The sequence below is a fragment of the Schistocerca serialis genome, chromosome 4 (genome assembly GCF_023864345.2).
Source record: "Schistocerca serialis cubense isolate TAMUIC-IGC-003099 chromosome 4, iqSchSeri2.2, whole genome shotgun sequence".
Lineage (NCBI taxonomy): Eukaryota > Metazoa > Arthropoda > Insecta > Orthoptera > Acrididae > Schistocerca > Schistocerca serialis.
In genome coordinates this window covers 304,257,770-304,284,151 of record NC_064641.1, presented here as the reverse complement: position 1 = coordinate 304,284,151, position 26,382 = coordinate 304,257,770, and the positions used below count along the sequence as shown (strand labels likewise).

Genomic DNA, 26,382 nt, shown 5'->3' with positions numbered 1-26,382 from the left:
ATTGAAAATACTATATTCTCTTTCTCTTTGAGGTACTGGATGGGTTAAACAAAAGGTTTCGAAAGCTAGGCATATTTTTTTGGTTTAACTAAGGTGTTTGATTGTGTTGATCACAAAATATTGCTCTAGAAGTTGGACCATTATGGAATACGGGAGTAGCTCACAATTGGTTCACATCTTACTTCAACAACAGACAGTTCATGACATATGTTCCTGGCTTGTAGAAAATAAACTAATGCTAAATCACAGTAAGACTCCGTTTTTACAGTTTATAACACACAATTCAACAAAACCCGACATTTTAATTTCACACAATGGGCATATAATTAGTGAAACTGAACAGTTCAAATTTCTATGTGTTCATATAGATAATAAATTGTCATGGAAAGCCCACATTCAGGATCTTGTTCAAAGACTTAATGCTGCCATTTTTACTAGCTGAAAGGTATCTGAAGTAAGTGACTGTTTGACATGAAAATTGGACTACTTTGCTTGTTTTCATTCGCTTATGTCGTCTGGTATTATATTTTGGGGTAACTCTTCCCATTCTAAAAGGCTATTTTTGGCTCTGAAATGGGCATTTCGGGCAATAAGTGGCGTAAGTTCGTGAACTTTCTTGTTAACATCATCAGCTTATTCCCAAGAATAAGCAGCTTTCACTCGGTTAATACTCAGCAGAAATCCAACCTGCATTTGGATCATACTTCTTCAACTCTTGTGCAGATAGGGTGGGAGTGAAAAAGAAGTATAGCTTATGGTGCGCAGATACCCTGACTTCATCCATTTTCAGTAAGCTACCACAAGAATTCAAAAATCTTAGCAGTAATCTATGCACTTTCAAATCGAAACTGAAGAGTTCCCTCACGGGTCACTCCTTCTATTCTGTTGAAGAGTTCTTTGAAAAATTAAGCCGATTCTTATGGTATATTGTTGATTGCATTTACTTAAACTTATGGCTTGATTTTTTTTTTTTTTTTGCATTCATAAACATTTTTATTTTGTCTGTTATTACTTTTATGTTGTGATTTCATATACTGACACGTTCCATGACCTTGGAGATTTGCTCCTCAGTTTGGTCCTACGGAACTTGATGTGTAAATAAAAAAAAATCACTTGAAACCTTGTTCGGATTGTACTTGTCTAATATTTATGTAAGGATACTTTTGAATTTTACCCATTTCTGCTCCACACTTTTGTCGTCAACACTGAGTGCTTGATGTTTACTACTCAGATACTATGCGATTTGTAGCCTATCACTCTTGCTAAGGAAATATATTTTCCTACCTTTTTAACATTCCTCAGTCACAGTAGTTTGAGAAAGCTTTTGAGGAGATATTTATTTAACTATCAGTGTTCATGACAAAGTTAAATACGTTAAACATCTTCTTTGTTATGTTTTCCCGTAAAATAGACTAAGATAAAATTAAGCTGAAGCTAGGCAATGGTTGACTAATACCCCCTCCCAAACTAGTGAACCTAATTCATTTAAACTTGGTACACATATCACTTATTATCTGGAAAGAATCACTGTTGGAGTAAGAACCATGTACCTATCATAGGCTTGAGGGTGCGAGTGAAAAAGAAGTGTAGCTCATGACACACAGGTACCCTGACTTCATTCATCCAGTATATGAGAAAGAGAGCACTTAGCGACTTGCAACAAACTTAAGAAATGATTTGAAACATTTACGAAACTTTTTCTCACTGACAGCCCCCACAAAATGATGAAAGGAAAAAAGTTTATCGCTTACTACATTGTTCCTGTTTATGTAGTAAAACTGCCACTTCAGGCATGATATTTTAATTTATTACTTCCAACTGTAGTCATGACATATTTTGCAGTTAGTACTTGCATATACCGCTAAATTTACATGCAAAATTATATCATTGTATGAGACATACTTCAGGAGATATGACATCATAAACACTAAGATGCCCAAAAACCTGCTGCACCCCGCAAAGCATCTAAATTTATTACTTCTCAGCTACTAACTCTATTCACAACACATTTTACAGAGAGTACCCACATAAGCTGCTGGATCTACCCAGAAAAATATATCATTGTATGACACATTGTTCAGGAGATAAGGTGGCATAAAGACTGAGATGCATGAAAGCAAAACTGCAGTGAGATTTTCTACAGAAATAAATGATATGTGTATGAATATGTATGAAATGTGTTAAATATATGTGAAAGATGTGTAACATGTGCATATTATGCCGAAGCTGCAGGTAAAAGCTGCTCCTGCACCACTTAATCAGTTTGAGCCTCACTTGGTAGACATATTCCTTACTATCAGCAAAAAAACATGGCAGGGGTAAAAACTACCAGCCTGCTAATGGGGGGAAGGTCATAACTTGGAGAGAGGGTGGGGAGGAAGGGTTGACACAGAGGAGGAACAAGGAGATTAAAACAGATAGTGGTGAGGAGGACATGGACAGAGAAAGGCGAAGGAGGAAATAGCCAGAGCCAGGTAAGAGGATGAGATGAATGGAGAGAGGGGGAAGAAGAAAATGGAGTGGGGAGGGCAGGTCGATAGAGAGGGAGGGAGGGAGAAGAAAGAAAGAAGCAGATGGACTAGGGACTAGAGAGGGAGGTGAAACAGGTGATCATGGAGACAGGCAGTTGGAGATTGACAGAGTGTGGGGGAGGGGGGGGGGGCAGGAGATGAGAAGATTGGAATAAATACATATCCAGTCAGTGCTGGGTACTCAGCTAGAGTGGGAATAAAGTATTTTGTCACTAAGAGCAACTTCTGCCTAATTTAGACACACAACTGCAGCCAAATGTTTAAACTCACTTGCCAAAGCATTGTCAAGTCCTACAGTCAGCTACCAGAAAGAGACACACCGTTTGTACAGAAGAGAGAATCTTGTGAAATAAATAAGCTATCGGGAGAATTTTAAATAATAAACAAATAAAAAACAGTGTGGCAAATAAAATAGAGTTCTCAGGTAATACAGGTGGCAGAAGGAATTTCATATTGAAATCATTGACCACCAACTTCAGTGACTGCTTGCACATAATGACAACAAACCATTGTTCCTACTACTAAACAATGAAATCCATATGCATTTGATTTACAGAAACTGAAATATTTGCTGGTGATACTAGGGTAGAAATATTATTATTATTATTATTATTATTATTATTATTATTATTATACTAGTTACACACAAAGCACTAACAGTCTGAAGTCGTTCAATTTCGGCAGTTCAGAAGTCAGGAGTCCAGCAAGCAGGTGATTCACAAATCATAATTATAGTGTAAACATCTGAACTTGTTTGATTTTAAATGAGGTTGCAGTGTGCAGGTCAAGGAAGTGCCGCAATGGAGAGGAGATATGCAGAGGAAGTATGTTTTGTAGTAAGTGTTTGCCCTCAGTGTGGATAGTTAAACTTGAGGGTAGCACTTGTGATGCACTACGAATCCACACACACACACACACACACACACACACACACACACACACACACACACACTCTAAATATAATTCATCTTTCATCATTTTAAAAATAAAAATGTTCCAAGAAAAGTCTTTCATTCTACAGTTTAGTTAGGTACTAAAGTTGGTGATAATGTGGGGGAGATTGGGCCAACAGATGGCAAGGGGGTGGTAGGCTGGGGGCATTAGCAAATGTGTGATTGCATTCGGGTGTAATGGTTTACGGGAGAAAAAAAGCAGCATTATCTGAATGGGATGGAAATTGGTGAATATGACATGCGCACATACAGACAAACATATGATTACAGTTTCAGGAAAAGCAGACGGTTTATGCAAGAGAAAGAGCTTCAAAAATTGAGCAATGTGTTGGTCCACCTCTGGCTCTTATACAAGCAGTTATTCATATTGGCATTGATTGATGTGTTGCAAGATGTCTTCCTGAGGGATATCATGTCAAATTCTTTCAAACTGGCACATTAGATCATCAAAATCCCAAGATCGTCGGAGGACCCTCCCCATAAAGCTTCAAACATTCTCAACTCGGAAGAGATCTAGTGACCTTGCTGGCCAAGTTAGAGTTTGCCAAGCATGAAGACAATCAGTAGAAATTCTCACCTTGTGCAGGTGGGCATTACCTTGCTCAAGTGCAAACTGAGGATGGCTTGTGATAAAGGGATACAAAACAGGGTGTAGAATATTGTCAACATACCACTGTGCTGTAGGTGTGCCACGAGTGACAACCAAAGGGGTACTGCTACGAAAAGAAATGATACCCCAGACCACCTCCAAAAACTGTCAGGCATGTGGTGTGTGGCAGTCACATTGGTACCCACTGCTGTCCAAAATGTGTCCAGACATGTCTTTGACCTGGAATCTTATTGGGTGGAGTAGAATTTTCTTCAGTGATCAAACCCACTTCAAGTTAAGACCCAGTGATCAGATAAGATGTGTCTGGAGATTCTCTGTGCAGCGGTGGAATACCAATCTGACTGTCACCCACCGTACAGTCCAACAAGCAGAACTGATGGTTTGGAGTGCAATTTATTTTCACAGCAGGACCCCTTTGTTGTCATCCACAGTACAACTATAGCAGGGTGGTACCTTGACAGTATTCTATGTTCCTTTTTGTTGCCCTCCAGATTAAGCCTTCCTAGGTTTACATTGCACCAAGATAATGTCTGCCTGGTGAGAGTTTCACCTGCTTGTCTTCTTGCTTACTAAACCCTACCTCACCCTAAAAGGTTGCCAAATCTCTTCCCAGCTGAGAACATTTAGAGCTGTATGAGCAGGGCCTTCCAATCACCTCAGGATGTTGACAGTCTAATGCACCAATCGGACAGTATTTGGCTCGATATCCTTCACGACATCCAGCAACTCTTGGTGCGAAGCCAAATAACTGCTTGCATAAAGGCTACAGGTGGACCAATGCTTTGCTGACTTGCTCATTTTGTGAAGCACTTTCTCTTGAATAAATCGTCCAACTTTTCTGAAATTACATTCATTTATCTGTACATGTACATCACTTCTACCAATTTCTATCCCATTCTGATTATTCCTTAATGGTGCGTCTCTTTTTGTCTTAAGAGGTATACTAAATTCAACAGTATATATAAAATTATTTGGAATTTGACTGTATAAAAAAGAAGCATCAGCACACAGATAAACTAATGAAGCAGCTCAATTAGACCTATGAATGAATAACAGGTTGTTGTCTTTTGTTGTACAGTTTGACTACTTATTGTTTTGTGGAATTGTGTTCTGAAACAATGCAGATGGAATAAAGGAAGTATTCTTTCAACTAAAGCAAGCAGTAATTCTATTGTGTAAAGTGGATAATTGCACACTTTGCAGAGGCATCTTCAAAGTTCTTGAAGTTCTGATACTCACTTTCCAATGCATTTCTTCTTCATGAGATTTATTGCTAATAATAATAAAAATTACTTTCATTTGTTCTCTGATGTATAGAACGCTAAGGTTGTGGCGGCGGTGGCGGTGGTGGTGGTGGTGGTGTTCTTTTATTCAAATCGTATAAATTTCTTTGAACTGCAATTTCTTTTTTCAAAACTGCCTCATAATTTGTTCGTTGTACTTCTCAAATCGTCAGCAATTTTCTGCAGCATCACATTCAAGGTCATCTATTTTCTTCTTGTCTGAACTGCTTATTGTCTACATTTCAGTTCCATCCGAGGCTACATTCTAGACAGATATCTCCAGCAAAGAATTTCTAACACTTAAATTTATATTACATGTTAACAAAATCTTCTGCTCAGAGATGCTTTCCATGCTTAGCCAGTCTGCATTTTATATCCTCTATACTTTGGCCATTGTCAGTTATTTTGCTGCCCTAAAAGCAAAACTCAACTGCTACTTTTAGTCTCTCATATCCTAATCTAAATCTATCAGCATCACCTGATTTAATTTGCCTGCATTCCATTACCCAATTTTTCCTTTTGTTAACATTCATCTTATATCCTTCTTTCCAAAAACCAACTGTTCCATTTGACTACTCTTCCAAGTCCTTTGCTGTCTCCAGTAGCATTACAGTGTCATCAGCAATTTCTTGTCCATGAACTTCAATTCCCACTCCAAATTTCTCTTTGTTTCATTTACTGGTTGCTTAATGTACAGACTGAATAACATTAGCAATAGACTACGATCATGTCTCACTCTGTTCTTGAGCGCTGCCTCCCTTTCATATCCTTTGACTCTTTTATGGCAGTCTGGTTTCTATACAAGTTTTGAAGAACCTTCATTCCTTGTGTTTTATCCTTGTTATCTTCAGAATGTTGTATTGTATTCCATTTAACATTCTCAAAAGCTTTCACTAAGTCCACAAATGCTGTAAATGTAGGATTGCCTTTTTTCAATCCATCTTCTGAGATACGTTGTAGGTCAGTATTGTCCCTCATGTTCCTACATATCTCCAGGTCCCTAACTGATCTTCCCTAAGGCTGATTTGTACCAGTTTTTCCATTGTTTTGTAAACAATTTGTGTCAGTATTTTGTAACTATGACTTATTAAACTGATAGTTTGCTAATATTCACACTTGTCAGGACCTGTTTTTAATTAGAAATTATTACATTCTTCTTGAAATCTGAGGATATTTCACCTGTCTCGTGTGTCCTGCATGTCATGTGGAATAGTTTTGTCACGGCTGGCTACATCTATATCTATACTCTACAAACCACTGTGAAATGCATGGCAGAGTATAAGGCCCATTGTACCAGTTATTAGGGTTTCTTCCGTACCATTCATGTATAGAGCATGGGAAGAATGGTAATTTAAATGCCTCTGTGTGTGCTGTAATTAAGCTAATCTTGTCCTTACAATCCCTATGTGAGTGATAAGTAGAGTGTTGTAGAATATTCCTATTCATCTTTTGAAGCTGTTTCTCAAAACTTTGTAAGTAAGCTTTCTCGGGGTAGTCTACATCTATCTTCAAGTGTCTGCCAGTTCAGTTTCTTCGGCATCTCTGTGACGTTCTCCTACAGTTGAAACAAATCTATGAAATTTTGCACTGGCCTTCTTTGTATATGTTCAATGTCCACTGTTAGTCCTGTTTGATATAGGTCACACAAAATTGACAAATATTCCAGAATTGTTTGTATGAGTGATTTGTAAGCAATCTCCTTTGTAGACTGATTCCATTTTCCCAGTATTTTACTAATAAATTGAAGAGTGCCTCCTGCTTCACTCATGACTGAGCCTGTGATATCATTCCATTTCCTGTGTTCTCAGAGTCTTTCGCAGTGGCATGCTTCAGTGAAATCTCAGTGTACAAGCCATGTCATTTTGAATAAAACACTTGAGCTTACAACAGCTGTCCCCGCCATCGTAATCAGAGATTTGAAATGACTGACTGCCAGGGCCCACACTCTGTTCTGCTTATATAGATGTAATGGCAGTGTCGGGAACCTTCCAGAGAGGACCAGAGTGACACATGCGCAGAAGGCAAGTTGGGCAGCTCATAGTGGCTCCCATCCACCATGGGACATTGAGGGGAAGCAAATTCGTAGACTTGAAGCTTGTAGGGACACAGGAGCGGCAGTTTCAAATGTGGCGCTGGCCGCTCGCGCCATGCGGTGTCACTTGGGCCATGGTAGGACAATGCTGCTAGGACCTGCTCAACAATGTCTTTCACGCATGCGCCACTCTGGCACTCTCTGGAAGCTTCCAGCTGCTGCCATTACATCTATATAAGCTGAACACAGTGCCAGCCCCAGCAGTCATTGATTTCAACTCCTGATGATGATGGCAAAGACAGCTGTCAAAAGCTTGAGGGATTTATTCAAAATGATGTCGCTTGTAAATTGAGAAAATTTTATTGATTCCATTTCATATCCCTACAAAGTGTTACACCCAGGTATTTGTTGTAGTTGGTCAATTCCAACAGTGACTCATTGATATGATAGTCATAGAATACTACATTTTTTTCAGTTTGTGAAGTGCACAGTTTTACATTTCTCAACATTTAAAGCAAATTACCAGTTTTTGCACCGCTTTGAAATTTTGTTAACATGTGACCAAATATTTATGCAGTTCATTTCAGACAGTACTTCATTATAGATAACATTATCATCTCCAAAAATTCTGATGTTACTATTGTCCACAAAATCATTAATATACAACATGAAAGAAAGGGCTCCAACACACTTCCCTGGGGCATGCCCAAAGTTACTTCTAGATCTGACGATGACTCTCAATCCAAAATAACATGCTGCGTCCTCCCAATCAAAAAATACCCAATCCAGTCACAAATTTTTCTTGATATCACATGTGATTGTACTGTTGACAATAAGTGTAGACATGGTATTGAGTCAAATGCTTTTTGGAAATCAAGACATACTGCATCTACCTGGTTGCCTTGATCCAAAGGTTTCATTATGCCATTTGTGGAGAGCACGACTTGGATTTCACATGATAGAAGTTTTCAGAATCCATACTGGTTGGCATGGAGGAGATCATTGTGTTTGGGATACTTCATCAAGGATATTGGAGGGTAGTTTTGTGGATCACTTCTACTACCCTTCTTGTAAGTGGGTATGACCTGTGCTTTCTTTTGTCTAGTGGGCAAGGTCTTTTGTTCAAGGGATTTAGGATAGATCATGGTTAGACGAACAGCCAACATGGCTGCAAATTCAGAATAGAATCTGATAGGGATTACATTAGGCCCCAGAACTTTGTTCATTTTTAACTATGTCAGCTGTTTCTCAACACCACCGACACTAACACTGATTTCACTCTTCCTTTCTGTAGTATGAGAATTAAATTGGGGCAGTTCTCTTGGTTTTCTTGTGTAAAGGAACATATGAAAACAGAGTTAAGCGTTTCAGCTTTCGCATTGCTATCCTCAGTTTCAGTTCTATCTCATTCCCAAGTGATTGGACATGAACTTTGGTGCCACTAACATCCTATACTTATGAACAGAATTTCTTTGTGTTTTGTGAAAATCGTTTGGCAATTTGCTGCTGTAGTAGTCATTGAAGGCTTCACACTTTGCTCTCTTGACAGCCAAACGCATTTCATTCCCCAACTCTCTGTAGTCCTGTGTTCTGTTTTACACCTCTTAGGAAGTATTCTCTGTTTCTGTACAAGTTTCTTTACAGTGATTGTGTACTGTGGAGAGTCCCTCCCATTATGAACTGTAACAATCACCAGTAACAAAACTGCAATTTCGCAATTGATTGTTGGATGATTAAAATTTCCACTGATTGGCATCAGAAGGATGCAATTACCATTTTATGTGCACCTGATTTCTTATCTACTGTGACAAATACACCACCTCCATTCCCCTTTAGCCTATCCTTTCGATATAGACTTAAATTTTCCTCAAAAATCTCACGGCTATCAAATTCAGGTTTCAACCAGCTTTCTTATTTTGTAAGCTTCTCTGCTTTTCAGGAGTGCTTCAAACTCTGCCACTTTGTTGTGAATGCTTCGGCTGTTAGCTACTAGGATTTTAATACTGTGGCCTGTAGTGGACATTATTTTGGACCTTACACTAATACTTCTGGGTCTCCAACAGCTGTTGTTATTTGGACTGGATGGAAAGTTGCCTAATCTAAAAAACTCTCTTCTGCAACGCACATACAGTCAGCTATCTGTGTTGGAGTCTGTGATGTGTAATGCACATCTGACCAATTTGGTGGGACCCCACAGTTTTCAAACTTTTGTGCAAGTCTTGAGAGTGACATCCTAGCTTGTCACAGAACCCTTGAAGTCTCTGGTTCAATCTTTTGACTCGACTCAAAACCAGTAATCAGTTCTGGAGACAATACTGCAAATTGTGAGCTCCATTGAGACTCTGTGTGCTGCAAGGATGGTCTTCTCTTCCAGTCGCTGGAATGATCCAAATATGATCTCAGAACACAAACGACAGGTGGCGATTGTTCCAACATGCACCACAATTTGCAGTTGATTGCAACCTGTTCACTCAGTGGCTGCCGGAATAGTCTCTTGAACTTGTTGAATGAGGCCCCCAGGCACCCACAATTACTGTGTTCCTTCCTGTCCCTTTCTGCCATTTCCCTATGATGTACCGTTGCTTGCCATACATTTGAACTGCCGACGATTAATGAACCCTACACTTCTGTTTTTGCCTCTTCTTGATACGGGCAAAGCCTGTTTCCCCAGACCAAGTGAAGTGAGCTCCACTGGCTCAGTTTCAGTGAAAGACAGCACCTTGAACTTGTTGATTAGAAGGATTTGTATAGCACATTGAGTCCTCCCTGGTCCCTGTCTACCCTGTGCAGGACACCTAGATCTACCATTGACATGCCACACACAGTCAGGTGGACAAATGATGATAGATTCTGTACTTCCTGCAGAGGAGATAGGACCTGCAGGAGAGGGTAGTACTTGAGATACCTTTGGTATCCTGACTCTCCCAGGGATCTCAGTAATTCTGAGATAATGTCATCTACTCCAGGGGTCTTGTTTTAGCTTTGGTCTTTCAGTGCTCCATCAGATTCTTCTCATGGTATCATATCTCCCAACTCATCTTCATTTGCTTCCCTTTCTCTGACATTGCATTAAAGTTCACAATACAGGACAGGAAAATAAAATCACTATAGAATTATTCACCTTGTGTAGGACTCAGAGTGGCATTTTGTATGTTGGTGGGAAGGTTTTCAGGACCTCCCATCTAATGTTAAGCAAGAAATTGTGATTTCTTAAAAGTTAAAAGACAATTAAAAACCTACATTATTGATCACTCATGCAAATTGTATGGTATACATTCAGTGACTGAAGACTTCTATTAGCCTTGAACAGTGTGATTGTTTTTTGGAAATATGACATTGTCTTTATGTTACCTTGATACTGGTGTATGATAAACCTCATTGCGGGTATTAACCCAACGATAGAAAATAAATATCATCTATTTCATGTTAGCCATTCATGGGTTCTTGGCACTGCATTAGAAGGCAGTTATTATGATCGCTTCATTATTTTCTGTGCTAGGCTAATGTATCCTTTCAAGTCAAAAGTCATGTAGACTAATGTATATATAAGGTAGTCTTGCACATCAAACAATCTGAAAATATTTCTTACTGTGTATGGTACCAGAGGGAAAAGCATAATGTGTGATACTTTGTTTGATCTGCAAAATGTTTTGACTGGCATTTGTTCCACATTGGTAACTACTACCATAAAATGAAAATTCATTTGACAAAGTTCTTAAAATTAGAGAGGCAGAAAGATCGAGCAGTACTTACATGAGGTACACCTCCCAGCATGGTCTACTGATATTGATAAAATTGGAAACTATGCATTCCTTCAACCTGGAAGTAAGAGGACTTGGGAGAGGGGGGGTTCATCTAGACCTTACATCAAGAACAGGTTACGTTCTGTAGAGATGCAATATAACATACCCCAACCTCCCTCTCTCTCTCTCTCTCTCTCTCTCTCTCTCTCTCTCTCTCATACACACACACACACACACACACACACACACACACACACACACACAGAGAGAGAGAGAGAGAGAGAGAGAGAGAGAGAGAGAGAGAGAGAGAGAGAGAGCGCTTTAAGTATTTCACTTTTACATGCTACTAGTTTAGGAGATGCATTCAAGTTATAACACCACCTTTCCCCACCCTCCACCTCACACAGAACGCAAACTAAGCATATGAAAACTGTTGTGGCGTAACAAGCTAGTTACGCCACACACACTGAAGGGAGCCGAAAGGCACGCGTACACACACGCCGACTGGCGTCAAGTCTGGAACAAGACACGTTATGACTGCTATAAAGAAAATACGTAGCTTTGGAATATACTTAACTTTATTCTTTGTTGGTTTACACGTTCTTCTTGAGACATTTATACGATAACTCTCAAACTAGGTAAGGCTAATGGCGCCTTGCTAGGTCGTAGCCATGGACTCAGCAGAAGGCTATTCTAACTGTCTCTCGGCAAATGAGAGGAAGGCTTCGTCCGTATTGTCGCTAGCAATGTCGTCCGTACAACTGGGGCGAGTGCTATCCCGTATCTCGAGACCTGCCTTGTGGTGGCGCTAGGTCTGCGATCACACAGTGGCGACACGCGGGTCCGACATGTACTAAATGGAGCGCGGCCGATTTAAGCTACCACCTAGCAAGTGTGGTGTCTGGCGGTGACACCACATTCCTTCCCCGCAAATCGGCGAACGGTCGTGTGATAAGGCTTCCGCCCGCCGTGGGGAGGACCCCATGTTGACGTATGCGATGAGGTGGGGAGCCTAACAACAAGCGAGGCTGTGCCACCCGCACCCGGCCATTCGGTCCGAGGGGAGCTAGGAAACGCCTGAAAACCTAGTCCAGGGTGCACGTCAACATGTGGCGTATGCGCCCGGAAAGAGACAGGAGGGGCCGAAGGGTCGACCTCCATTGCGTCGGGGTATCCGACGCGCGATGACATCATGTGGTCCGGAGCGGGCAAGAGTTCCATGGCGGAGGACAGCTGGTCACGGGAAGCGATCGGCGGCGCGTGACCCAGGGAGGCGCTTGGCGGCTGCAGCGAAGCGTCTAATGCGGGCGGCGCCGGCGGGAGAACAGGCGGCGACTGCGGCGGCGCGTCGCCATGGGGCAAAATGGAAGGCATTGTCGGTAACACCTGGGGATGAGGCGAGCCAGTAGATGGGTCCCCAGGGCGCTGACCGGACGGCACCGTCGCTCAAAGCAGACGGGGAACGGCAGAACCCGTGCGACGACAGAGGCGCAGCTGATTGAGATGCCGACGCACCTCACCAGAGGCCCCCAAAACCAAATACATCGCGCGGCCGAGGCAGCGAAGAATGCGCCCTGCGAGCCAACGCCGTGAACCTCGATAGTTGCGATAAAATACAACGTCGCCTGGAGCAAAAGCAGGAGTCTGCCGCTGCACAGGAACCTGATGCGGCGGATGCAGCAAAGACATCAAGGTTCGATGAGGACGACCGTGGAGCAACTCAGCCGGCGAGCGACCATCTCGGGGCTGAGAGCGATACGAAGACAAAAAGAGCAACAACGCGTCCTCCCGAGAATGCGACTCTTTCAACTTCAACATCTGTGACTTGAAAGTCCGGACCAATCGTTCAGCGGCACCGTTTGACTGAGGCGAAAACGGCGCGGATGTCAGATGTTGAATACCATTGGCCTGGCAGAATGACTGAAATTCTGCGGACATGAATTGTGGGCCATTGTCGGAAACAATATTCTGCGGAAGACCTTCAATGCAAAAGATAGCAGACAACGCTTGGATGGTGGCGGAGGACGTCGTGGAAGACATCCGGACAACAAAAGGAAAATTACTGAAGGCATCGACCAGAACCAACCATCGAGCATTCCAGAATGGACCAGCAAAATCAACGTGCAAGCGTTGCCAAGGAGAAGTGGCTTTTGGCCACGCAAAGACTTGCCGCGGCGGCGCGGATTGTTGTTTGGCACACGTCATGCAAGAAGAACACATATTCGTAATCGCAGCATCGATTCCGAACCAAGTACAGTGCTGACGAGCAAGTTGTTTCGTTCGCACTATACCCCAATGTCCTTGGTGAAGAAGCCGTAAAACAGAGGACTGTAACGAACGTGGGACCACTACTCTGGACTGATCATTATCAGAACGCAACAACAAAACACCACGTCGAACAAAAAGTCTCTCCTTGTGAGCAAAAAATCGGCGAACCAACGGATCCTCGATCCGAGACTTTGACAAAGGCCATTGCGTAGCAACAAAACGCAAAACGGTAGCAAGGACAGGGTCAGCAGCTGTGGCTGTAGCTACACGACGAAAATCAATCGGAAACGATTCGACCACTTCATCGGTTGCCGAATCAGTGAACATGAAAGCAAGTTCGGAAGAATCGAATGCTTTATCCTCAGCAACAGGCAAACGGGACAATGCATCGGCGTTTCCGTGCTTAGCAGTGGACCGATACAAGATATCGTAGCGGTACTGCGAGAGGAAAATAGACCAGGGAATGAATTTCTGTGCTGTACGCGGAGGTACAGGCTTGTGCGGATGAAAAAGCGATGTCAAAGGTTTGTGGTCTGTGATGATGGTGAAGTGACGACCATACAAGAAATCATGGAACTTAGTAACACCAAACACGAGAGCCAAAGCTTCTTTCTCTATCTGGGAATAATTTCTTTGCGCAGACAAAAGCAATTTGTACGCAAAGGCAATAGGGCGATCATGGGAGCCAACTTTGTGCGCAAGCACAGCACCGATCCCGAAATCCGATGCATCTACCATCAACAAAAGGGGTTTCTGGGGATCGAAGGGCGTAAGGCAAGTATTAGAAAGCAACGCCGATTTCAACTGACGAAAGGCGCGTTCGCATTCCGTCGTCCAGACGAACGGAACACCTTTACGGCGTAAGCGATGAAGCGGAGCTGAAATGGAAGAAGCGCGCGGCACAAATTTATGATAATAGTTAATTTTACCCAACACACTCTGTAGCTGCTTCATATTTTGTGGCGAAGGCAATTCTTGTATGGCACAGAGGTGCTCTGGACTTGGATGTATGCCTTGGGCATTAATGACATGTCCCAGGTATGGTAAGTCACGAGCAAAAAACACACATTTGTCCTTCCGCAAGCGAAGACCATTTTGTCGCAAGACCTGAAATAATGTTCGTAGGTTCGCAAGATGATCTTCTTCTGTCTGTCCGGAGATCACTATATCATCCAGATAGTTTGCTGCAGTAGGGACCGACGCACAAATAGTTTGTAAATATTGCTGAAACAATGCAGGGGCGGATGCACACCCGAACGGCAGTCTTTTGAACCTGTACAATCCAAGATGCGTGTTAACCACCAATACGCGCTGGGATTCGTCGTCCACCGGTATTTGCAAGTACGCATCGGCTAGGTCCAACTTTGAAAAATATTTTCCCGGGCACAGTTTAGCAAAAATATCTTCCGGGCGGGGCAAAGGAAAAGTAGCAGTCACTAGTTGTGGATTCACTGTGGCCTTGAAGTCCACGCAAAGTCTCAATTTTCCGGAAGGTTTTGGCAAAATTACTAAGGGTGAGGCCCAGAGAGAAGCTTGCACACGTTCAATTACACCCTGTGATTCTAGATCATTTAATGTTCTTGCGACCTCATCACGCAATGTGTGGGGAACATTGCGCGCTCTGAAAAATTTCGGTTGCGCGTTGACTTTCAGTTCAAAATGTGCTTCATAGTTTTTAGCGCAACCTAAGCCCGGTGCAAAAATGTCTGCAAATTCTTCACACAGACGAGAAACACTGTCTGAAGGCACAGTCTGATTCACTGATAGGACCTGATTTACAATAGACATGTTAAACAACTGAAATAAATCTAAACCAAACAAGTTCACTGCAGAAGAAGAACGAAGAACGTAAAATGACACAAGTTTTGTTTGTCCCTTGTATGTTGCAAGAAGACTGCACCGTCCTAACACAGGGATATTCTGTCCTGAATAACTATGTAACTTAACATTTGCGGCACGCAACGGAGGTGCGCCCAGTTGTTTGTACGTGTCGTGATTGAGCAATGAAACTGCAGCTCCGGTATCGAGCTGGAACGGTATGACCTTGCCATTAAAGTCCAAATCGACAAAAAGTTTATTGTCCTGCTGACGACAAGAGCGACTGTTTTGTGCAATTTGAACAGACACGTGTACAGAATCACTTGCTAATTGACGTGATTTCCGGCGACGTCGACGCACAGTTTTTGTGGGACGCACACAGTCACTGTTAGAGAAAGTGGCACTGGACGAAGCGGAATTAACTACATGAATGTCCGTGGGCGAAGGTCCACGATCCTGAGTGTCCTTGGTTCGATTCCGGCGTGAAGCAAAGGGCCTGGAATGATTGTGATTGTCTGATCTGAGCTTTTTCTGGCAAACACTTTGAACATGTCCTTTCTTATGACAGAAAAAGCAAATAGCTTGGCGTGACGGGCAATTTTCACGCGAATGTCTAGTAGCACACCGCGGGCATGATTTCACTGCATGTGTGTGCTGGTGCGGCACACCTGGTTTAAAGCGTGGCAGCAGCTGTGCGAACGTGCGCGAGGGCAGTTGACCGGGCCGCGCAGCACGCCCGGCGGGCCGGTTAATGTTACACACGGCTGGCGAAGTTGCAAATGAGTCCTGAGCACAGTCAAGTGTGTCTTGTCTATCCAATATGTCTATCACTTGTTGTAGGGAGGGATTAACTAGTTTCAAAATTTGCTCCCGTATGCGAACATCAGAAACGTTCTGTGCAATTGCATCACGCACCATTGTATCTGAATAAGAAAGGCGACAGTCACAGTCAAAGGCACAGTCCCTAGTAAGTCCTTGCAATGTTGCTACCCACTCCCTATTAGTTTGACCGGCCGTACGTTTCGTACGAAAAAACGTATACCGTTTTGCAACCACATTAACAGTTTCTTTGAAATAGGCATCTAAAGCAGACAAAATTTCTTCGTAGGACAGAGTTGCTACGTCGCGTCGGGGAAACAATTTCACTATCACACGGTAGGTGGACACACCGACACAAGAAAGCAAAAATGGCTGCCGCTCATTACCTTGAATTCTGTAGGCGGCTAGATGAAATGCAAACTGGCGGGACCATTCCGTCCAAGTCTCGTGGGTTTGGTCAAACTGGCGAAACTGTGGTGCAACTGCATGTTGTGGCTGCGGTAGCGGTGAAGCGGCGGCTGCCGCATTGTGTTGCAGTGCACGTTGAGCTGTCCAAGGGCATCCAATAACGCCTGCGTCTGCTTATTCTGCAAGCGATAAAATTCGGACAGTACATCTGGAGATTGTGGCGAAGCCATGACACAAATAAATCAGAGCAAAGCAAGTAGAAAGAACACGATCCCATCCTCGTAGCCAATCTGTTGTGGCGTAACAAGCTAGTTACGCCACACACACTGAAGGGAGCCGAAAGGCACGCGTACACACACGCCGACTGGCGTCAAGTCTGGAACAAGACACGTTATGACTGCTATAAAGAAAATACGTAGCTTTGGAATATACTTAACTTTATTCTTTGTTGGTTTACACGTTCTTCTTGAGACATTTATACGATAACTCTCAAACTAGGTAAGGCTAATGGCGCCTTGCTAGGTCGTAGCCATGGACTCAGCAGAAGGCTATTCTAACTGTCTCTCGGCAAATGAGAGGAAGGCTTCGTCCGTATTGTCGCTAGCAATGTCGTCCGTACAACTGGGGCGAGTGCTATCCCGTATCTCGAGACCTGCCTTGTGGTGGCGCTAGGTCTGCGATCACACAGTGGCGACACGCGGGTCCGACATGTACTAAATGGACCGCGGCCGATTTAAGCTACCACCTAGCAAGTGTGGTGTCTGACGGTGACACCACAAAAACTGTGAACCTTGTGTCACTTCTCTACATAATCTCTCCGCCACCTGTGCATATTTTTCCAAACGTTGATGCCATGATTCCATCGTCACTGCCTTGCCTATTGTCACAGCTGATTTAAAGTTCCATTTGTGCCATAAACACAGTCTTGTGGTCATCTTGACGGCACTCAGCATTTATGGCATCCACCAGGAAGACTTTATGCCATTGTATCAAAAACAGTCCCCACTCTCATTGCTGCCTGAGATCTGTGTGCTGTATGGTGCTGCCATCTCCGTCAAACATTCACAATGAGTGCGACACAACACTGGGTGAGAGCTAGTGGCTCCACCAAACAAGTGGCAGTTATTTTCTGGGATACATAAGGAAATCTCTCTATTCATTAATACAAAAGGTGAAAACAACACATGAATAATTTGCCAGTCTTTCAGTCCAACTGGATGCAAAATATGAGAAGAGACTTACACTGAAAAATTATAACTACTGACACTGAATAACCATTGTAGAAGATGCAGTGCTCTGATGAAAGATGGTATGTTGAAGTGTGAATTTTTGGAACCTGTCTCACTCACCAGCTTTGCTGACATGTATATATGTCCGTGTGTAAGGAAATGGTGGCTGAGGTATATTTTGAGTGTGATGAAGTAATTATGGGGGGGAGATCGTGGGTAGGTCTTTTTTCATTTCAGGGCACGACGAGAGGTAGTCAAAACTGTGGCAGATAATGTAATTCAGTTGCTCCATCCTCGGTGGTACTCAGTCATGAGGGGATTGCTCCTCTGTGGCTGGACGGTGGGATGTTGGGAAGTGGCAAAGAAACAATTGGACCACGCCACTCAACATGACATTACTCATTTCAGTGACTGCTTCAAAGCCTGTGCCAACTGGATCCTTCCCACAAACACCAGCTTTTCTGAACTGCCCAGGTGGGAATGCTTCCTTCAGTATATCTTACATTCCTGTAACCCTCCTGGCCTCAAAATTCGTTAGTCATTGTCCTTACCCATCTAGCCCCTTCCCTGTTCCCATTCCAGCACTACACAGCTCTCATTCCACAAATGCACCCAGTCGTTTTACTTCTCTCTTTTTCTGCTACCCACCCTCTCTCCCCCACCCACCATCTAACCTCCTGACTGCACCTAACTGCCCTATTTGTCCACCTCGTCCCTGCACACTCCCACTAACAGCACTTAACCGTCCCGCACTCCTGCCCTACTATCCGTTGTGTGTGTGTGTGTGTGTGTTTGTTTGCTTTGCCTATGATTGACAAAGGCCTTGTGGGCCAAAAGCTTATCTACCGACAGTCTTTTTTTTGTGTCTATCTGCAACTCAGTATCTCCACTGATCGACAGAACTGACATAAGTGTAAAACAACTGACGAAACTGAGCTAAACCGAACTGAACTGCACTGCCTCCTGAAGTAAACAAAATTTGACTGATTGCCCGCGCAGCATTGCTTTAAATACAATTTTAACAATTGCTACCACTGTTAATTATTTACAAAATGTAACTTACACTTAAATACAATTTCATCTAATCTAACTGCTGTTACATTTGTACAGGTTATAAAATATAATGTCAAATAACATAATATTTTTATCATCATCTTGGTTTTATGTGTGAAAATTAATTCACAATCTGATTTCAACAATTATTTTGACTTTAATTTCATTATTAGTAACTGTATGGATTTTATTGCTAACATTTGTTCAAAGTATACATATCATGCTGAGCCAGACTTCATAAATTAAATACACACATGTTTTCTCAAATACCAGCATTTCGTAAATTTGGGTGGTGTAACTAACAAGAGGTAAATATCTACATAATTTACAAGCGCATCATTAATTACAATTATATATAAAAACAAAGATGAGGTGACTTACCGAACGAAAGTGCTGGCAGGTCAATAGACACACAAACAAACACAAACATACACACAAAATTCAAGCTTTCGCAACAAACTGTTGCCTCATCAGGAAAGAGGGAAGGAGAGGGGAAGACGAAAGGAAGTGGGTTTTAAGGGAGAGGGTAAGGAGTCATTCCAATCCCGGGAGCGGAAAGACTTACCTTAGGGGGAAAAAAGGACAGGTATACACTGGCACACACGCACATATCCCTCCACACACACAGACATATATGTCTGCTTGTGTCTGTATGTGTGGAGGGATATGTGCGTGTGTGCCAGTCCCCCAAGGTAAGTCTTTCCGCTCCCGGGATTGGAATGACTCCTTACCCTCTCCCTTAAAACCCACTTCCTTTCGTCTTCCCCTCTCCTTCCCTCTTTCCTGATGAGGCAACAGTTTGTTGCGAAAGCTTGAATTTTGTGTGTATGTTTGTGTTTGTTTGTGTGTCTATCGACCTGCCAGTGCTTTCGTTCGGTAAGTCACCTCATCTTTGTTTTTATATATAATTTTTCCCACGGGGAATGTTTCCTTCTATTATATCATTAATTACAATGAATTACATAAAAATGAATAACGAATGAAATTACATCACTGGAAAATAATTGTTATTTTCATTTAAATTGTAATGAGATTTTCGCGTTAGTGAATTTACAAATTTCTATTGTGATAATTAAAGGCATTAGTTATTTATGCTAACATTTCCACAGCCTCGTAATATTTGTTGCTAAACCTGTATTACTTCAATTTCATGATCTGATATTTAATTTGGCATATGTACATATTTTTGTTAATGACAATAATCTATTAACAATCACAAGAATGTACGTCATTCCAGAACATTCTATATGTATTACAAAGAAATATAAGTTTTTTGGGCAAACTGAACTGAATGATACCTATAAAAATACACATAAAAGACTGTAGGATGCACTGAATTGTACGATAAATGCATGGATGCATATAAAAAGAGTGGTATCGAACAGTTCGTAATGATCTTGGGGGAGGCTGTTGCATAATAACCCTCAATTGATATCAGGTCCATTTCAGATCATGTTATGTGTAAATAATATCTCATGTAACGGAAATTTAGCATATGTTTTGCATTGTTTCCTCTTCATTTGATTGCTGGTTTGGAAGAGGTCATTCTCACAAAGTTAGTTTGTATTTCTCAGTTCGTTTTGTGACTAAAGAAATATTATTTTTGCAACTGAATTCACATGTACCATGTGTGAATGTGACTTAGATGTAAATATCTTGTTTATTGCAGCATCGAGGTTGACCTTAATTGTATATAGATAAAAGATGCTCAACAGCATCTGTGGCATTGAACTCATTTATTTCCAACCATTTCTAAGTTCCGCCCCAGTATTTTATTGTTGAGACAGCTATACATTGTGGTGAAGTTACACTGTAGCTACAGTGAAAAAGTATTATGTAGATATGAAGACAGCTGATAAAAGCCAAGACCAGTTATCACCTGTATTGAACTGCAACTGTGACTGAAATAAATAATCAACCAAAACTTTCCAACAATTGCTACATATCTGTACATACATTATGTGTGCCCTAAAATTGTTATGTCTCTTGATGACATTAATTAGCATTTTGCTTTGCAGCATATTTTGCTTGCCTGTGAATATTTGTAAAATCTTATTTCAGATTAGGTACTAAGAGATTACTGTATTTTGTTCTTACCTTAGTTAAAACAATAATGTTTCTTTTTTATTCTGAAGGCTCAGGGAAGTACTGCAAAAGAGGAGGTGCCTTATGGGGAACTTTTCACTTGTCCACAAAGTACATTCGGTGAAGAGAAGTGTGATGATCCAATGGAAAATTGTGTAAGTGACAATGTGAATTTGTTTGCTAATTTCATGTACTGTCCCATCATCTGCCCTCCTTCCCCCTCCACACGTTCCACCTAAGTTTAAAATTACAGCCAATTTTCATTTATGCTTCTCTTGTGAAAGCTTCATATAAATTGTATTTCTATGAATTATATCGATGACTCTACATATATATACTTTTATGGTCATTACCTGTGGTGTGACAACCAGTGTCCATTTTTAGCAGTTCTCTGTTACCAATATTGATGGCACTTCTGTGCTGAAAGTTAGCATTATTAAAAAATTACTATAATGTATCAGAAAATGTGTATGCTCTACTCTTACTTAAAAATCCAGAAATCCATCTTGAAGTTTAAAGTATCAGTTTTTGTTCTGACCTTTTGCTGCCAAAAAATTTGTTGCACCTAGTAATCATTCTTAGGTTTGTAAAGCTCTAAAGCGGCTGTATTACCTGACAAAACAATAAAATTGGATACTGTAATTTTAGCAAAATATGCTCTTCTCAGTTTTCTTGCTGAAACATGTTTCAGCAATTCTACGCCACCTCCAGTGGTTGGTTTCTAGAACACTCAATCATTTTTATATATTTTGGTGCAAGTCAGCTTAGAATTCATTAAAGACACAGCCCCTGGGGACTCGCCACTCTTTTGTGAGTTCGTGCTTGGCCCTAAACTGTGCAGCACCTCTTCCCTTTCTGTGCTGCATGTCTATCCTTTTAGTATTCTTTTTTTCCCTTCCCTTGGGGAACATGTCTGGGATATTTTTGGTAATGTGTTCTGAGATTGTAATAGTCTGACACCAAAACAGCACCTCATATGTTTTTCTTTCTTACTTCGTTCTCCATCTCCTACCCTTCCTCAGCTTGTGCATTTGAATTTCCTCCACATTTCTTCCTCCTCTCTGTGCGCACCTGAAGGTGAGCCCATCCATTTGATTTTCAAGTCCAACAACTGTCTTACGGCTTCACTCCTCCATGGCTATCCTGTTTGTGTCAGAGTCCCATCAAACACTGAATTCTTCACATATGTTATTTACACTCATCTGTTGGATGGTCTGACCGAGGGAGATATCCAAACTTATCTCTCTGATCAGGGCTCACTGCAATATATCGAGTAATGAAAAAATTGATGCAACCATAGAGCCTACACACAATGTTTCTCATGTTTGATTGGATACTGCTTCCATCAAAGATCAATGCAGGCTATGAAGTCACCATTGTCTCACTGTACATTCCAAATCAAATGCATTGCTACCAGTGTCAACATTACAACCATACTTGCATATCCTGTCAAAACATGACCAAATGTGTTACTTGTGGTAGGGATGCTCACAAGGGCGATTGCGCACCTCCTCTCCATTGTATCAATTGCAATGGTAACCATGCCGCCTCATCCTGAGAATGATCCATGTATTTCGATGAGTGGGCTGTCCATGAGATCAGGATGAAGGAAAAAGTACCTTACCTTGTCGCTTGCAAGTTGTTGGCTAGTCAAAAGCCCTGCATTTTACCATCTGGCACTTAACAGTACTGTTCTTCCTGTGCCTCACTCCACGAAGGACATGGTCACGCAGACTTGTGACCTCAAATTCAGCACTGCAGTTGTATCATGATAGCATCCCCATCTCTTTCTTGTCCACCTGCACAACAAGGCACAAAATCTTCACCCACGACAGCAAAATCACCTGCTTCACACCCAGCAGGCTGCAAAGGACAACACACACACTTCCGCGAAAACTTCGTACATACCTCCAGCCACAAACATCTGAGTCTTCATCTGCCAGCCACAAAGGCTCTAAAGAATCAGACAAACGATTTTCTCCTTCCCCGACTCGGAGATCCTCTTCAACAGTGTCGCTGCATGACACCCTCACCCAGCTGACCTCCCATTTCACCAGTGTGCACTTTCTGCTGTTTTTCTGTTCTGGAATCTGCAGGCCAACCAACAGAGAAGTCCAACACCTATGCAGATCTCCTGGAACAGGATCCTCCAGCCTTTGCTCCCTGTAGTGCTGAGTCTTCAAAGGTTGGCACTTGGCAGTTGCCAAGGTGACAACCATTCATTTGTTCCCTCCTCCTCTTTTTTTTTCATGGTGACTCTCCTCCAATGGTATGTTTATGGCATTAGATCCAGCAAGGAGGAAGCACGGTCACTCTTGAAACCGTAGCATCTGCATGTTTTCCACCTCCAAGAAACAAAATTACTTCCTCATGTCCACCTTGACCTCTCGCATTTCCTTCTATCTGCTTTGACCTTCCTCCCAAGGGTAGGGTAGCATCCCATCTTGTAGAAGGAGTCATGCTGTTCATCCAGGACCATGTTCACAGCCAAACTATATAACTGAACACTTGATTGCAAGCTATTGCAGCCTGCTTTATCCTTCCTCACTTCATCTTTTCTCTTTACAAAGTGTACTTCCCTCCGTCATTCGCTGTCACCAGAACAGACTTCCTTTAGCTTATTGATCAACTCCCTCACCCCTTTTTGCTGCTCGATGACTTTTGTACACACCATCCCCTTTGTGGTTCACCCAGAACCTGTCCAACAGGTACCCTCTTGACTGACGTTCTCAGTCAACTCAATCTCATTTGTCTTAACACTGAAGAACCCACATTCCTTTCAGACTCCATGCACATCTATTCTAAGTTAGACCTCTTCATGATGTCACACATGGTTGGCCCTGCCCAAGTTTTCAAAACAGAGCTTCAGTCTCTGTAAAATGACGCCCATCTGAGACACAACAGAAAGATTCACATTAAGCCATTGGACCACATCACTTTGTGACTGTCCTACTTCCATTTTCCTCTGGCTTTCCATCAAAGATTGTCTGGTAGGTGTCTTCTTTGTGCCATACTGCACGAATAGCTGAATTTCATTTACTAGTTCCTTTAACAGTTTCACTTCCTCCTCTGTTATGTGGGACAACCTCTGTTCGCTCTCTGGGATCAAGGTCCAATCCCCAATTTCCAGCCTGACCGTAGCAGATGTCATTGTGAACCTTATTGCTACCTCCAACACCTTAGGCCATTATTTTGCGGAGATTTTGAGCTCCATCCCTTATCTCCCCGCATTCCACGACTCGGAAACGAGTGGAGCCAGCTTGGGTGATACCCTTCTCCTCTCAGAATCGTGAATGCTACAATGTCACCTTTTCTGTGAGTGAGCTACACTGTTGTCCAACATTAGAGCAACAAACTGCTGTTTCCCTGTCCTGTGTCTCATTCACGATGTAATCACACAAACTGTCAACAGATGTCCGTACAATTGTGTTCTGCACAGAGGGTGGCATTCTGGTCGATGGAAAACCACGCCAACCAGGACGTCAAGGCGCCTATCAAATGGGATAGTGTTTGTCAGGTAGTCCCACATCCACAATCACAGTGTACAGTCACAGATGGTGCAGTATGGTGCAGGGGAAGATGCCAGCGAGACTCCCTGTGGTGGAGGGCCCAGGAAAAATGGCACTAGGACAGTCACAAAGAAATTTCACCCAGTGGTTTAATGTGAATCTTTGTTGTGTCTGGGACATAGCGACATTTTATAGAGACTGAAGCTGTATCCTGAAGACTAGGGCAGGGCGGATCATATGTGACTTCAGAAGAGAGAACAGTCATTTGGCTGTAGGGGCACAACAGTACTGCCTGAGTATTGCATGACAAGTGGCATGTAAGTTCTCAGGATCCACTGGACGTGTTGTAACGAGGCAAATGGTGTACAGAAGGCCTGTATTTAGGAGGATCCCTAATGGTGGGGGCAGGGATCATGTTGACAACTTGAATACCTCTTCATGAAATTGTACGAGTGAATTGGCAAAATTTAACTGCTGTCAGGTATCATGACCTCACTTGCTATTGTTATGAGGCACTAAGGGCTCAATTTCTTATAATGGACGATGATGCTCGACCTGATAGAGCACAGGTGGTTGATGTTTACTTAGAAATGGAAGATATTGTATACATGGCGAGGCCTGCTCGCTCTGTTGATTTGAATCCCATAGAGCACGTGTTAGGGAGATGGGTTGCAAAACATAAGCATCCACCAACCACTGTCCAAGACTTGCGAGCAGCTCTGCAGATATAATGGGCATTATTGCCTCAACATGAGATTGATGGTATCATTCACAGCATGCCCCATTGTTGTCAGGCCTGTATCGCTGCCAGAGGTGATCGCACTGCATACTGAGCACATTAACCAGTTGTCAGAATCTGGGTGTAAATCAGTTAAGTTGGAAAAAGAGCAGAACATTTTTGTCTAGTGTCATGCACATTGCAGTTGTTTAAGTTCTGTATTCTTCACATTGTTTCTACTTTACTATCACTTGTTTATGCTGTTTTGTAACAGATAAACACAACATTGCAAAATTTTTGTTTATTGCTTTAATTTTTGACACCAACGGAGATCATACTCTCTCTTCATCCTGATCTTCTGCTCCAGCGCTGGACAATGTTCACATTCAGATGTTGCAGCATCTTTCTCATGCAGGCAATCACTTTCTCCATTTGGGCAGATGGCATATTTACCAGGTGCTGGTGTGAAGTCACTTTCATACCCATACCTAACCCTGATAGAGACAAACACGTTCCTTCTAGGTACTGCCCATTTCTCTCTCATGCTGTGTTTGCAAGGTGATGGAATATATGATTCATGGCTAGTTTGGTATGTTGGCTCGAATCTCACAATCTACTAACCACTGCACAGTGTGGATTTTGAATGTGCCATTCCCCAATTGAACATCTAGTCACTTTGTCAAATCATGTCATGAATGTTTCTCTGTAGAAATACCAGACTTTGGCTCTGTTCTCTCTCTCTCTCTCTCTCTCTCTCTCTCTCTCTCTCTCTCTCTCTCTCTCCTTTTTTTTTTTTTTAGAGAAAACCTATGACACTTGCTAGAAGACTGGTACTCCATACTCTATACATGTTCGGCCATTAACACTGTTATGTCCTGTTCCTGCCGGGCATCTCCAACTCCCTTTTCTTCAATGCAGTTCCCCGTGGACTTGTCTCTTTGAGCAGTGTCTTCAGTGACGTGTCGACCGCCTGTACTCATGGAATGGCTTTTGCTTTTCCACAGACAAAACCTTTTGCATAAATTTCTGGTAGTGCAGTGGATTTCTTCCACCATCTTTACATATTGGGCCGGGGGCTCTTGCGTGTTAGAAAACTTTCTCAGTCCTCCCCCATGTCTTACCTGACCACTCGCTGTACCCGGTCCCTCAATGTCACGTTCCCAATGGGTGCTTTGGGTGGCTTTGTGCCATGGCCTGTGTTCATCTTGGACTTCATTTGCTTTCAAAGGAAAGTGCTCTGGATTCAGTCTATCACTGGATGCTTCTCGACCTTCGCATGCAACATAGAGCCAATAATGTACATGAACCTACTATCGCTAAGAC

The 26,382-nt window shown here is 42.4% G+C and overlaps 1 protein-coding gene across 4 annotated transcripts in view; it reads left to right on the top strand.

Annotated features, from left to right (window-relative positions):
* LOC126474144 (E3 ubiquitin-protein ligase TRAIP) overlaps positions 1-26,382 on the top strand; it is a 215,293-nt gene that overhangs the window by 166,648 nt on the left and 22,263 nt on the right. For all 4 annotated transcript variants that reach the window (XM_050101597.1, XM_050101596.1, XM_050101598.1 and 1 more), the window contains one exon: positions 20,883-20,987. In XM_050101597.1, the coding sequence (XP_049957554.1) occupies positions 20,883-20,987 (105 nt within the window). The remainder of the gene's footprint in view (positions 1-20,882; positions 20,988-26,382) is intronic.